The sequence below is a fragment of the Mirounga leonina genome, unplaced genomic scaffold, assembly GCF_011800145.1.
Source record: "Mirounga leonina isolate KUSES-001 unplaced genomic scaffold, KU_Mleo_1.0 Mir_127, whole genome shotgun sequence".
Taxonomy (NCBI): Eukaryota; Metazoa; Chordata; class Mammalia; order Carnivora; family Phocidae; genus Mirounga; species Mirounga leonina.
Genome location: NW_023270316.1, coordinates 29,655,561 through 29,669,194, shown reverse-complemented (window position 1 = coordinate 29,669,194; position 13,634 = coordinate 29,655,561). Strand labels below are relative to the sequence as shown.

The 13,634-nt window shown below is 37.1% G+C and overlaps 1 protein-coding gene across 1 annotated transcript in view; it reads left to right on the top strand.

The window, feature by feature from the left end:
* Positions 1-13,634, top strand: part of SCEL (sciellin) — a 311,533-nt gene that overhangs the window by 267,829 nt on the left and 30,070 nt on the right. Inside the window, exons 19-25 of the mRNA XM_035003214.1 lie at positions 2,533-2,592; positions 3,123-3,182; positions 3,565-3,624; positions 4,732-4,791; positions 9,304-9,363; positions 10,009-10,068; positions 10,957-11,016. Coding sequence (XP_034859105.1) covers positions 2,533-2,592; positions 3,123-3,182; positions 3,565-3,624; positions 4,732-4,791; positions 9,304-9,363; positions 10,009-10,068; positions 10,957-11,016 — 420 coding nt within the window. The remainder of the gene's footprint in view (positions 1-2,532; positions 2,593-3,122; positions 3,183-3,564; positions 3,625-4,731; positions 4,792-9,303; positions 9,364-10,008; positions 10,069-10,956; positions 11,017-13,634) is intronic.

Below are 13,634 nucleotides of genomic sequence, written 5' to 3'. Positions count from 1 at the left end.
CTGATGTGGTTGAGTCAGTCCATAGTGCTTTGTCCTTCTTCCAGCCCTCCCTCTCTGCCTTCTTTCTTATATTGAAAGAAACTAAAATGTTAATAGTCTTATCACAGTAAAATCAGAGACAGATGAAAATGACAAAGGACAACCCCTGGACAATTGGGGGATTTAGAGGGATTAACTTTGATGTTCCCTAATAGCTTTAAACTATCTGCATGGAAAAGGTTTATTGTTTGTAGTCAATTTATATAAGGAACTGGAGCCATCATAGACTTATTTCTACTTTTCCAAGGGTACTTCAGAACCTTGAACTTTTTGCTAAAAATGACATGTCTAAATCTCCGAAGGGTTGAGGCACCTGGGTGGCTCAGTTGGTTGAGCATCTGCCTTCGGCCAGGTCATGATCTCAGGGTCCTGGGATTGCGCCCCGCATCCGGCTCCCTGCTCAACGGGGAGTCTGCTTCTCCCTCTCCCTCTGTGCTCTCTCTCTCTCACTCTCTCTCAAGTAAATAAATAAAATCTTTAAAAAAAAAATTTCCAAAGGGTTTAGATTTAAAATGTTGACCATCTAATTTCTACCCCTTGTATGAATGAGTTTCATGTTTAAAGAAGGCAGTATATCAACAAATGTATTGAAGTTAGCTTCCCACCAGCCATCCCTGGAAGGACAAAGAAAGCACAAACTGAGACCTGAAGGGAACTTTTATTTTTAAAATGGTTTAATGATAAAGGAAATGTGGTGTGTATTTATACACACACACACACACACACACAGGAATATTACTTAGCCATAAAAAATGAGATCTTGCCATTTGTGACAACATAGATTGACCTAGAGGGAGTTATGCTAAGTGAAATGAGTCAGACAGAGAAAGACAAATACCATATGATTTCACTTATATATGAAACCTAAAAAAACAAAGAAAAAGCAAAAATAGGCACATAAATACAGAGAACCAACTGATGGTTGCCGGAGGGGAGTGTGGTGTAGGGATGGACAAAATGGGTGAAGGAAAGTGGAGATACAGGCTTCTAGTTACAGAATGAGTAAGTCACGGGGATAAAAGGTACAGTGTAGGGAATATAGTCAATGGTATTAAAATTAAAATAGCATTATATGGTGACAGATGGTAGCTACACTTGTAGTGAACATCGTATCATGTATAGAGTTGTTGAATCACTATGTTGTACACCTGCAACTAATGTGAACATTGTATGTCAACTCTATTTCAAAGATTTTGTTTATCTATTTGACAGAGAGAGAGAGCACAAGCAAGGGGAGCGGCAGGCAGAGGGAGAGGGAGAGACAGGCTCCCCATTCAGCGGGTAGCCTGATGTGGGGCTCGATGCCAGAACCCTGGGATCATGACCTGAACTAAAAGCAGATGCTTAACCGATAGCCACCCTGGTGCCCCTCAACTCTATTTCAATTAAAAACATTAAATTTACTGGGGCACCTGGGTGGCTCAGTTGGTTGAGTGTGGGACTCTTGGTTTCAGCTCATGTCATGATCTCAGGGTCGTGAGATGGAGCCCCACATTGGGCTCCACGCTCAGCAAGGAGTCTGCTTGAGATTCTCTCCCTTTCCCTCTGTCCCTCCTCCCCACTTGCACACGCTCTCACTTGCGTGCTCTCTCTCTAAAATAAATAAATAAATCTTAAAATAAAACCGTTATATTTACTTTAAAAATAAAAAATAAGGGACACCTGAGTGGCTCAGTCGGTTAAGCGTCTGCCTTCAGCTCAGGTCATGATCCCAGGGTCCTGGGATCAAGCCCCATGTCGCGCTCCCTGCTCAGTGGGGAGCCTGCTTCTCACTCTCCCTCTGCCTGCCGCTCTCTCTCTCTGTCAAATAAATAAATAAAATCTTTACCAAAAAAAATAAAAAGTAAAAAAATAAAGGGTTTGCACTAACTTGGCCTCAATCCACAGGTCAGGCTCTTTAACCATTAGGTCTTTTGAGAATATGAAGGATAAAATATTAAAATAATATTTAATATTATTATTAATATATAAATATAATATATAAATATATTAATATAAACAATAGCATAGTCTAATTCCCTTATAGTGAGGAAACTTGGTGCAGAGAAGTGAAAGAACATGGTCACAAACCCCATTAAAATCAGAACTAAGATTTGAATCCAGATCTCCTTATACTGATACTGGGCTCTGGCGCTATGATGCATAGTAATAAAAGTAACCTGAAGATTATAACATTGTATAAACTGTCAGCACAACAACTCAGTTCTAAATAGCAGGAATGTTTATTATTTTATTAAAAATTATTCCATTAAAGTGATTTAATCACAATGGAGTAATGACTGGGACCTTAATATAAGAATAGTTGGCATATCTCTTCAGCATTTTGCATAAGAAGAGTCACTTGTATTGAACATTTTTAAAGACTTCTGAGGCTTTAAGTACTGGTAACATCTTTCTCTTGTGCTGAGAAATCTGCTGTTGCCGTAAGAGATTGAATTACTCTCTCTCCTCTTTTTGTTGCTCTGCTGTCCTCCCTGCTCCAATGTTATGAAGAAACCAAGGCCTTGGAAGTCTTATTAAAGTTAATCAAAGGACTGACAAAAATGAGAAAGGGTAAGTAAAAGTCCTACCTTGCTGTGGCTCTCTTTTTTCAAGTTAGTTTCTCACACCTCGTTAGAAATGGGAGTGTTATGCTTTCCTTGGTCACAGATGAACTGTTGCACTTTATAGGCCTATCAGAGAGTAAACAAAGGAATATGATGAATGCTGTTTCCATAGGACCACATGTTTGAGTTACATTGAAGTAAGTGCAGGAAATCTGCTACATAATCTCTTATTCTGTATTTTCTTAAACAATTAAAACATGAGCCAAGTCTTATTTTTAAACTAAGAAATATAAAGGACAAAATTGCAAAGTGAGAGGTATGTTGGGAAGTTCTTCTAAACGGATTTAAACTAAGTACTGCTGGGGAAATTAACAGAGCTCAGTTGAGAATAATTACATCCAAGTTTTTCTGGCCATTTGGCTTGGAAACATCTGATATCCTTTCAGGGACATTCTTGTTTATACAAATTTCGGAGAAAACTGAGTGTAACCTAAGTAACACAAGGTTTTCATGTTTGTTTGTTTGTTTTTTCCAAAGAAGCCAAGATCTCGAAACGATTATCAAAGTGAATGCCAGGACAGATAAAACTAGGAGAGGGTGAGAACTGTTTTGATGTTTCTGAATCTTGGTGGTTTTCTCCCAAATTTCACTGTGTGATATTCTCAGTGACATTGAGGGGGTCACATCTCTGAGTTTGCCTTCTGTCTTCTGTGTCTGATCCCTACCACCCTGATTTTCACTTCGGAGGCTCTACAACAGTTTCTATAAATTTACATTTGGCTAATATAAAATCCCAGAGATTAATTTAACTATGTTATTGATAGACAATTTTTATAATAAAATTAATATAATTCCTGTACAATAATTTTCTCCAAAAGCTTTTAATTAATCATCAATAATATGGAATGTCTATTTATATATAATATATAATACTATTTATATATAATACTTTGAAACAGATCTAAACTTTTTTTTAAAGAGGTGAAGACCTTGATAATCTTATCAAAGCAAAGCCCAAAGGAATTGAAAACGCCACTGGGTAAGAATTATTAGTGTCTTTAAGTCTGATTTCTGTAAGTAACAATCAATAAGATAAAATGATTTGGCATTTTAACTTCATAACCATATTTTATTAGCATGGAGATAGACAATAACAGTGGGCCACATGACCTTCCCTTCTTATTCCTAATAAAATCACTTATTTTTTGAAGAACTGTCCTAGCATTTGATAGTAAGTTGCCTTTTATCCCAGATGAGTTTCTTTGCATCTAAAGAATGCATGATCTTGACAACATTTTCAAGGTGGATCTCTAAAATAACAAAGTTACTGGGGTGCCTGTGTGGCTCAATGGTTAAGTGTCTGCCTTAATGATCCCAGGGTCCTGGGATTGAGCCCCACATCGGGCTCCCTGCCCTGTGGGAGGCCTGCTTCTCCCTCTCCCATTACCCCTGCTTGTGTTCCTGCTCTCACTATCTCTCTCTGTCAAATAAATACAAAATGTTTTAAAAAATAAATAAAATAACAAAGATAGCCAAAAGTGAGGCTTGACTAAAACTCTTGTGAATCAGCTTCCCTAAGGATGTTGGTCTCAGAAGACAGCCCAAGGGAGGGCTGGGCAGGTGTATCCACTGGGAGTAAGGAAATTCTGCCACTTTTTCTCCTCTTCACGGCTCTGTCAACGTGGCAGGGGCGTGAAGTCATGATACTTCTGCCAACCTCACAGTATTCTCTTTTTGGGGTTCAGGTTATCCCCTTTAATACTACTCCGTGCATTTTAATGAGGGTGACTTGTCCCCCCCACCAAGAAATGAGTCAATTTTCCTACCATGTAAGGTATTTTTTTCTTGCTCTTTGTATTTATCATAATCTAATTATATTTTTAAAAAGCTTGGGTTAGGGAAATGGTTGACTTTATATGAAGACATATATTCTTACTGTAAAAATATGATTATTATTATTATTGACACTGTTCTTATTATTTAAAAACAGAATAGGCAATTATATCTGATTTGTTGAGTTGAAATTTATATTCTGTCTGGATCCAGTACAGAACTTTATCTGACTCACATTACTTCTCCAGTCATTGTTCACTTGATTAGTGTTTTACTTAATAACATTCTCTAAAACTCACTTTTTTATTCAAAGCAAACAAGATCTCAATGGATTGATTAAAGTGAATCCTGAAACAAATAAAAATATCAAGAGGTAAGACATTTAAAGCTTCCCCCTTCCCTTTGGCATTCATAAGCACATTGGAATCCTGAGTGTTTGTATTCAGGAGAGTAAATTGAAATTCAAACCCAGTTGTCTTTTCTCCAAACATATCATATTAAGCAGTTTTATACAAGTGATACCCAGAAGTGATCTTTTACATTTTATTTTTGGGTGAAGCTTACTATCAGGTAGATTTTGAGAAATTAAACAGGAATTTGAGTTTCTCTGCTGAGTTAAATGATTTCTTTGTGTGTGTGTGTGTGTGTATAAGTGTGTATTTGTAAGCAGTGTGTGTTTTTATTATTGTATTTGTGTATATATAAATAGTGTGTATGTATAAGGGTTTGGGTATAAGAGTATGTACGTGGACTGATTAGGGTTTTCCAGAGAAACTGAAACAATAGGATATGTATAAATAGAGAGAGAGAGAGAAAAAGAAATTTATTATAAGGAATTGGCTCATGCTCTTACAGAAGCTGAGAAGTCCCAAGATTTGTAGTTTGCAAGCTGGACACCTAGGACAGCCAGTGATGCAGTTCCTGTCTAAATCCAAATGCCTAAGGATCACGAGAGCTGATGGTTTAACTTCCAACACCAGAAGAAGATGTCTTAGGTCAAGCAGTCAGGCAGGCAAACTCCCTTCAAACTTAGCCTTTTTGCTCTATTCCAGTCCTCAACTGATTGGTTGTGGCCCACTATGTTCGGGAGGACCATCTACTTTACTCAGTCTATAGATTTAAATGTTAATCTCACCCCAAAACACCCTCCCAGACAAACCCAAAACAAAGTTTGACCAAATCTAGGCACACTGTGGCCCAGTCAAGTTAACATATGAAATTAGCCATCAAAATGTGTGTGTCTATATAGTGTATGTGTGCGTATACACAATATAAATATATATAAGTGTATGTATGTGGATGTATAAGTAGTGTGTGTGTATATATCTGGTTGCTTCCAAATATCTGTATCTTTGATGTGTTCACGTGTGAATGATGTGTGCATGTCTAGTGTATTTGTGTGTAACATATGTAAACATAATGTATGTTTAAAGATGAAGAGCTTAACAAAGTGTACTTCATTAAAAGAGTTCCACTACCCATGAACTGTCAAGTAAATCTGGAAAGCTTATGTCCTCCTGCTTTTTATTTTTTAAAGAGCAGACGGAATATATTTGAAACTGAGCTTGTTGGTATGTTGCCACAAACAGCGCACCAAATAATTCCATGTGGTTTCCTTTGAATTTCTTTCCATTCAGTTAACTCAGTACATAATATTATTAGTTGATTCTAAAATGTGTCACTGATGCCTGCAGGCCCAGTCAGCAGAGCAAGGGCTCAGCTAGCTGAAAAGCTGGTGTTTTTACACAGTCTGGCTGTCCTGTTCTCAGCAGCATGACATGGTCAGAGGCCCAGCCACCCAGGGAGTTGAGTTAGAGACTCCCAATAGACTGAGAAGAAAGCATCGATTTCCTTGGCTACTTGGGTGGTCCTGGAAGGTAACCAGAGCAGGAAGTTCAAATTCTGGGTTCAAATTCTGGCTTGGTCACTTGCTAGCTGTGTCCTCATGCTTCCACTTACTCATCCACAAAACAGGGATCATAACACTCATGCCTGGCACAGAGTGGGTATAAGTAATTGTTAACAATAATAAAGATTTAGGTGAATTATATTCTGTTAATGATTTACATACTGTTCAAATATTTAATTGACTTTGATTCTCCAAGAAAAATCCATGTTTTCCTTTCTAATTTTTATTTAGAAGAGTAGTTTAAATCATCACCTATTGTTTTTCATATGTCGGTGTGTTTCTGTGTGCATGTCTATGTGTGCACATGTGTATACATGCAAATGTTTTATGTGTGTGTGCCTGTGTTTGCATGAGTGTGTGTATATGTATGGGTGTGCGTGTCTTTGCAAATGTCCCGTGTGTGATGGCGTAAAAGTGCACACATGCTTACATGTGCATAAATATATGTATATCTGTATGCTTTTGTGTGTATATGAGTTCATGTGTACATGGATGTCTATGTGTGTGCATCTGTGTCCATGTATTTGGGAGTAGGCACTGTGTGTGTGTGTGTGTGTGCACGCCCACGCGCTTCATGAGAGCTTTTAGGGACAGTAGTTGTCTTTTTCTTTCACTACACGTAATTAAGTTCTGTCGATCTTTTAAAAGCAAAACTATATCATCTTCCCTCTCTTATTAAAAAATTACAGTGTTTTTCCGTTTCAGGTAGATTACAATTCTAACCCTCAGCAATGGTCTCTTACTTGTTCAATACAGTCCAGCCAAATTAATCTTTTTTTCTTTCTTTTTTTTTTAATTATTTTTTTTAATTTTTATTTATTTATTTGAGAGAGAGAGAATGAGAGACAGAGAGCATGAGAGGGAAGAGGATCAGAGGGAGAAGCAGACTCCCCGCTGAGCAGGGAGCCTGATGCGGGACTCGATCCTGGGACTCCAGGATCATGACCTGAGCTGAAGGCAGTCGCTTAACCAACTGAGCCACCCAGGCGCTCCATTAATCTTTTTTTCTATTCCTGGCTCCTTCTTACCTTACGAGTTCTGCATATGCTATTCCCACTTTGGGACTGGCTTTACCCCCATCTTGTCATTTCTGACCATTGACTGTAATTGTCACCACCCCCTCCTCCAACCCCAGTACCACAGGCACCAGGCAGTCCTTCTTTTCTTCAGAGCATGTATTGTTATCTGGAATTGTGACATTCATTTATATGTTTGATTGTATGTTGCCTGCCTCTTTCCAAGTTAGAATAGAAGCCTCATGAGGGCAAAGCCTATGTCTGTATTATTCACAGGTTTCCATAAATATTTGTGGATTGAAAGAATGAATGAATACTGAGGATATATATACTATGAGGCATTAATTCACAGTTTAGCTCAAAATACTAGTTTAAATGACTACATTAATTAGCACACTCCACTTTATTGATTTTATTTACTTTGAGATTTAAATAACCTTCCACTTATATATTTTTAATATGTTTAAAGAGATCAAGTTCTTGGCAATATAATCAAAGTGAACTCCAGAATCAACAAAAGTATGACAAGGGAAGGGGTACAATACTTAACTGTTGTGTTATTTTTTTTTTTAAGTACTCAAATCTGGAAATAGAATTCTGGGAATTTTTTTCTCAGACTCTGGCATTCAAATCTCACATACTTCATTTAGGCAAAAATTAACAAGAGGTAAAAAAACATCAACAAGGGGGGGGGGCGCCTGGGTGGCTCAGTCGTTAGGCGTCTGCCTTTGGCTCAGGTCATGATCCCAGGGTCCTGGGATCGAGCCCCACATCGGGCTCTCTGCTCGGCGGGAAGCCTGCTTCTCCCTCTCCCCCTCCCCCGTTTATGTTCCCTCTCTCCCTGTGTTTCTCTCTGTCAAATAAATGAAACCTTTAAAAAACAAAAAAAAAACATCAACAAGGGGTATTCTGGGATAGAATAGTTGCCTCTGTTGGGTTAATTGTTTCATTTTGCATGGAAAAGGTCTGCATTTTTTTATTGCTGCTTTTAGCCTGGGTATATACATTCTCAGACATCTGGATACAAGTAAAAACTTGGGTCAACATCTGGTTGCTTCCAAATATCTGTATCTTTGATGTTGTATAGATGCAACCTCAGAGACTTTGTGATACCATCTTAGTAGGACCACAGGGCATGGAGAAACAGGGTGTACCTTCTGTAGATGTCCTTTGCCCATGTAGCATCCTCTGTAGATCAGAGGGGCATTGGCTTGTGCTGTGTTCGTGGAAAACACATAGAAACAATATGAAAAACAAAATTCCATTAAGATCAGAAACAGAATATATTCAAGGGTAACAACAAAATACTGACATGTTTTTAGTGACTACATGGAGTTTTTTTATTATAGTAAATATAGCTTACATTTCAGAACTCTGTAGATTTTAATCTTCCTATTGTTTGTTGCCAACAAAACTAGTCCAGATTTGTAATTTGAACACATAAGTACCAGACACAGATACCAGGTTGTATAACATGGACCTCAACAAATTGGTATATTATTCTTAATCCAGTGTTGTGAATAGAAAATCTGCTAATGAATGTAAATTTTACAAAATATGGATTCTCCAAAGTTGATTTTAAATTCCCACAGCATGTTGGAGGTTGATATTAAGAGAGGATATGCTTTCTGGAATGTTCCATGAGATGCGTATATAGACTACTACAAAATGTTCAGTGCACCTATCAAAGGTTTAGAGCATAGCATTAAATGAATCATAATAGAGACAGAGTCCCAGTACAGTGTTTGCAACTGACCTAAAGGCTCTAAGATTAAAATACTGTCTCATTGAGTCTCAGAGATGTATAAATCCCTACATACTTCTGCATCATTGCTTTTAACAATCTTCCATTCTTTGGCATGATCTCAGTGTTTGTCCTGTTTCCGAGTTTTAATAAATAGCTTTATTCATTTGGTATTAATCTATCATTAACCTCATCATTTTTCTTCAATGTTTAAAGGGGCCAGAGCCTTGACAATCTCATTAAAGTGACTCTTGAAGTAAACAGAAGTAACGCAAGGTGAAGATTATGTCTTATCTTTCTTCCTTCCCTGCCTGCATCAATTTGTGTCCCTCATCAGAAAAGCTGTGTGGAAAAAATCTTTGGGTTGGAATCAGGAAGCTTGAAATCCATTACTTCCCATTACTTGCCTTTGAGCAAGTCCCTAGAACACTCTGAGCTGAGGCTTCTTTAGTTATAAAATGAGGATCATTTATAACTGTGTGGTCTACCTTTGTCACTTGGTTGTTGTAAGCATCAAGTGAAATAATGGATATAAAATCCCTTTAAAGCAAGAAGGCACTATAAATGGAAATTATTAACAAAATACAGTTTAGTAACAGCTACAGTGTTAGATGGAATACTTGTTGGGGAGGCAGGCGAAAGTTTTTGGCAAATCATTACATAGTTGCTAATTGATTTTTTTAAAACTCAATATTGCCCTAAAGTTATGGTTTTATTTTGAGGGTAAATAGGAATCTGAGCCATATATTGATGATTTGTATGGAGGTCAAAATTTGTACTTTAAAAATTAAGGACAAAGACTGGTATGATTTTTCTCAAAACTTAATAGTAAAACTCATCTTGAGCACATATATCTTTTAAATAAATACTTAGTTGATTTAATTCCATTTTTACTTACCATTTTTGTTTTTTGTTTTTAAGTTCCAAAGATCTTGATAACCTCATCAAAGTGGTTCCAAGAACAGGAAAAAGCATGCAAGGGTAAGATTTAATAAGCTTCTGGTTTTTTTGTTTTATACATACCAATGCTTAAAAATATAATTAAATTAACATTTTAGCAGATTGACAGCTCAATAATAGCTCAAGAAAAATCATGTGACTTCCATGACCTCATATCTAAAGTGTTGAAGATTTTGGTCAACTAATTCTTAATGTAATGGAGATAACCTTTGATTAATTAGATGCACAGTTGATTTCCAAGAATGGACAAGACACTTATGTTCATTGATTTGTTTATTCTTCTTAAGCAGAGGATGGCACAGGAGGGGGGAAAGAGACTAGACGGGAGACCATAGATGTGGGCCTAGGCCTTAGCTCTGCCCTCACTAACTGTGCAAAATGCGATTGGCCACTTCCCCTTTGAGGGCTTGTTTCCTTGTCCTCACAGTAAGGAAATTGGACCAGGTGCTGTCTAGTCACTTCAGTGCTAATGCAATTACTAAGTGCCAACACGATGGTTGGTATCATGGAAAGAGCCAAGCGCTCTTGAGTTAGAGTACTGTGCTTTCACTTAATCTTTCTGTTTCAGTTTTTCCCTTTGAGAAAATGGGATGGTAATACTTCCTATATTGAATAATTGATGTGAGGATTCACTTATATAAATCACGTAAATCACTTGAACAGTGCCTGGCACATCATGAATTTTCTAAAACCGGTGGTTATTGTTTATTATTTCTATGCAGCAGTAGGTAGGTCCAAAAATATATATTCACAGCACTGGAAAACTCCAATCCTTTGAGATGGTCTCTGTATTCATAAATATTTTCTAACAAAATATTTTTATAACAAAAAATGTTTCTCGGTTTTAATATTTGCAGCCATGTGATGTAAATCAACCACTGATCTGATCATTTCTTCCATGTTTTAAAGGGGCCAAAGTCTTGACAGCCTCATCAAAGTGTCTCCTGAAACAAACAGAACTAACCAAAGGTGAGGTTCATGGAACTCTTCTGTTTTTTCCTATTTAACTTAAAAAAAAATGTAATTCATTGTTCTACCATCAAGACAACCAGTGATGGGACACAAAACCAACAGCTTTGTGTCATAAACCTAGTGTTCAAGTCCTTGCTCAGGGCTCCCGGGCTGTGGGCTTTAATGGAGGATAAAGAATTTCTTAAAATATCTCTTATCAGTATGGGGTTTGTGTTCCATGCTTGGGATTTCAACATAATTCTATTTCAGCATAATAGTTCAACATAATAGGATGCAATAATTTACATGAAAGGATACGTACGTGATAAAATTAGTTTACAAGTTAATTCTAAAGATTCCTTAAGTGATACAAACCTTTCTGGCCTTTTTCCCTTCAGGATATATAACATAGTGCCCAATGATAATGTATATCAAATTAGGCAACTTGTTTAGGCCTTTGGGGTTAGTGCTGGTATGAGAGCCCATTGCGTGGTAATAGAAATGTCTCTTTAGAGCTATGATTGCCTATTTGGGTGTTTAGAATAAAAGCAATTTATGTAAACCAAAAGTCTTCCTTATTCTGATTTAGCCTTGCATGAAGTGCAATTCTGAAGTGATTTAATTGATACCTTAGAGTAGCCTCAATGTTACACATTCACGTTATGTGTATTACCTGTATACCTTGGAATCAGGAAATACTCTGTTTTTTAAAAGTTCCAGGTTTTGTTGTTTTGTTTGCTTGCTTTTGTTTTTGTTATTTTTTGGAGGGGAGAGAAGCAAGGAATACCTGGAAATGACAAACAATTTTATATTTTTCTCTTGTTTGTTACAACCTCCCAAAATATCCTAAATGCTAATTCTACTACAAAATGTGATATGGAGAATAAAAAGCTTAAGAGCAATTTAAATTTGAGGTTGTCTTGAAAGAAACAAGAATAAAACTAAATTAAATTCTCATATATACATAATTGTATAAGATATGAATTCATAGCCATCTGCTTTTACATAGGGCTAAAAAGAATTCAAGTAATGATGAAGGTTTTTTTTTAAAGATTTTATTTATTTGTTTGTCAGAGAGAGAGAGTGAGCGAGCACAAGCAGGGGGAGCAGCAGGCAGAGGGAGAAGCAGGCTCTCCGCTGAGCAGGGAACCCGATGCAGGGCTCGATCCCAGCACCCTGGGATCATGACCTAAGCTGAAGGCAGATGCTTAACTGACTGAGCCACCTAGGCATCCCTGATGAAGTTTTAAGTTAGCAATAATTTCTTAATGTAATATTAAAGTTGAAAAAAATGTACAGATTATTATTGATTTTAATTTATTTTACCAGCTGTTGCAACTTGAATCATTTTTTTAGGATCCAAACACATTCCCTCAGCAAACACAAGGTAGATTTATCAAGATTATTGAAGACTCCTGAGCAAGTCTCCAATTTCTGCCAAAAAATAAGACTAATCATTTGGCTAAGGGCATTCTGAAAGGGGACATGAAAAAAATGAGAACAAATTGATTTGTTGATGTGTAGTGATGCTGGCTAGACTCTTCTTTTTTCATTGTTTCAATTTATTTCATTACAATATTGAAGCGAATTCTGTATAATTACTACTTGAGAAATCCATTTTGATACAATCATAGCATAACTAGGTCATTACTATAAATTTATAGTTAATCGTTAGTTCATAAAACTGAATAAAACAAAGAATATTGACTTTCTACTCCTTCACAAACCCAAGGATTAGTTTTTTTGTTTTTTGTTTTTTGGGTTTTTTTTCATTTATTCATGAGAGACAGAGAGAGAGAGAGAGGCAGAGGGAGAAGCAGGCTCCCAAGGAGCAGGGAGCCCGATGCGGGACTCGATCCCAGGACCCCGGGATCATGACCCGAGCCGAAGGCAGACGCCTAACCATCTGAGCCACCCAGGCGCCCCCCAAGGATTAGTTTTTAAATGACTCGAGAAAATTGGTGACATAGCATTCTTATACTTGACCATAATATTTTCGCATGACATTGAATATATTTCTGTCTTCTTGAGTAGTTAAGACTCATTATATCTGGGGTCAAAGGTCAAGAAAAGCATGAGAGAGTAACTCCAAGGTACCTCTCTCAGGATTACTGTGATGATGGTAAAAAGCATGGTGCAGATATAAGGAATTACCGTGAACATAGAGGGAGGATGATAGTGGGAAGGAGCGTGAGGGTCCAGGTGCTATGGTTCTGAACCTGGTTCATCCTCTGTTATGTCCTCCTACCTGGCCCCAAAGAGAGGCTTAACTTCCATGGAGCTCTATTTCTTATTTGTAAGGGGAGGATGGTAATATCTACCTCAGTAGGTTGTTTTGAGGATTTTTAAAAACTTTGTAAAGTAGAAACTTGGTAAACATTACTTTTTATCTAGGATCCCATTGTATGGTCCACATGTGTCAAAAGAAAAAAATGTCAGCCATAAAATTTGCAGGTTTCCAGCTGAATTTGAACTTTTATTTTATTTCGTTTTAGCAGGAAAGAAGGTCTTGATGAACTTATTAATGTGCGCCCCAAAGCTGTCAAAAACATGGCTGGGAAAGAGAAAGATGTTATTTGTTCTGTTTTGTTTTTTTCCTCTTTAAGTACAATACAAACATAAATGGTTTACAGTCA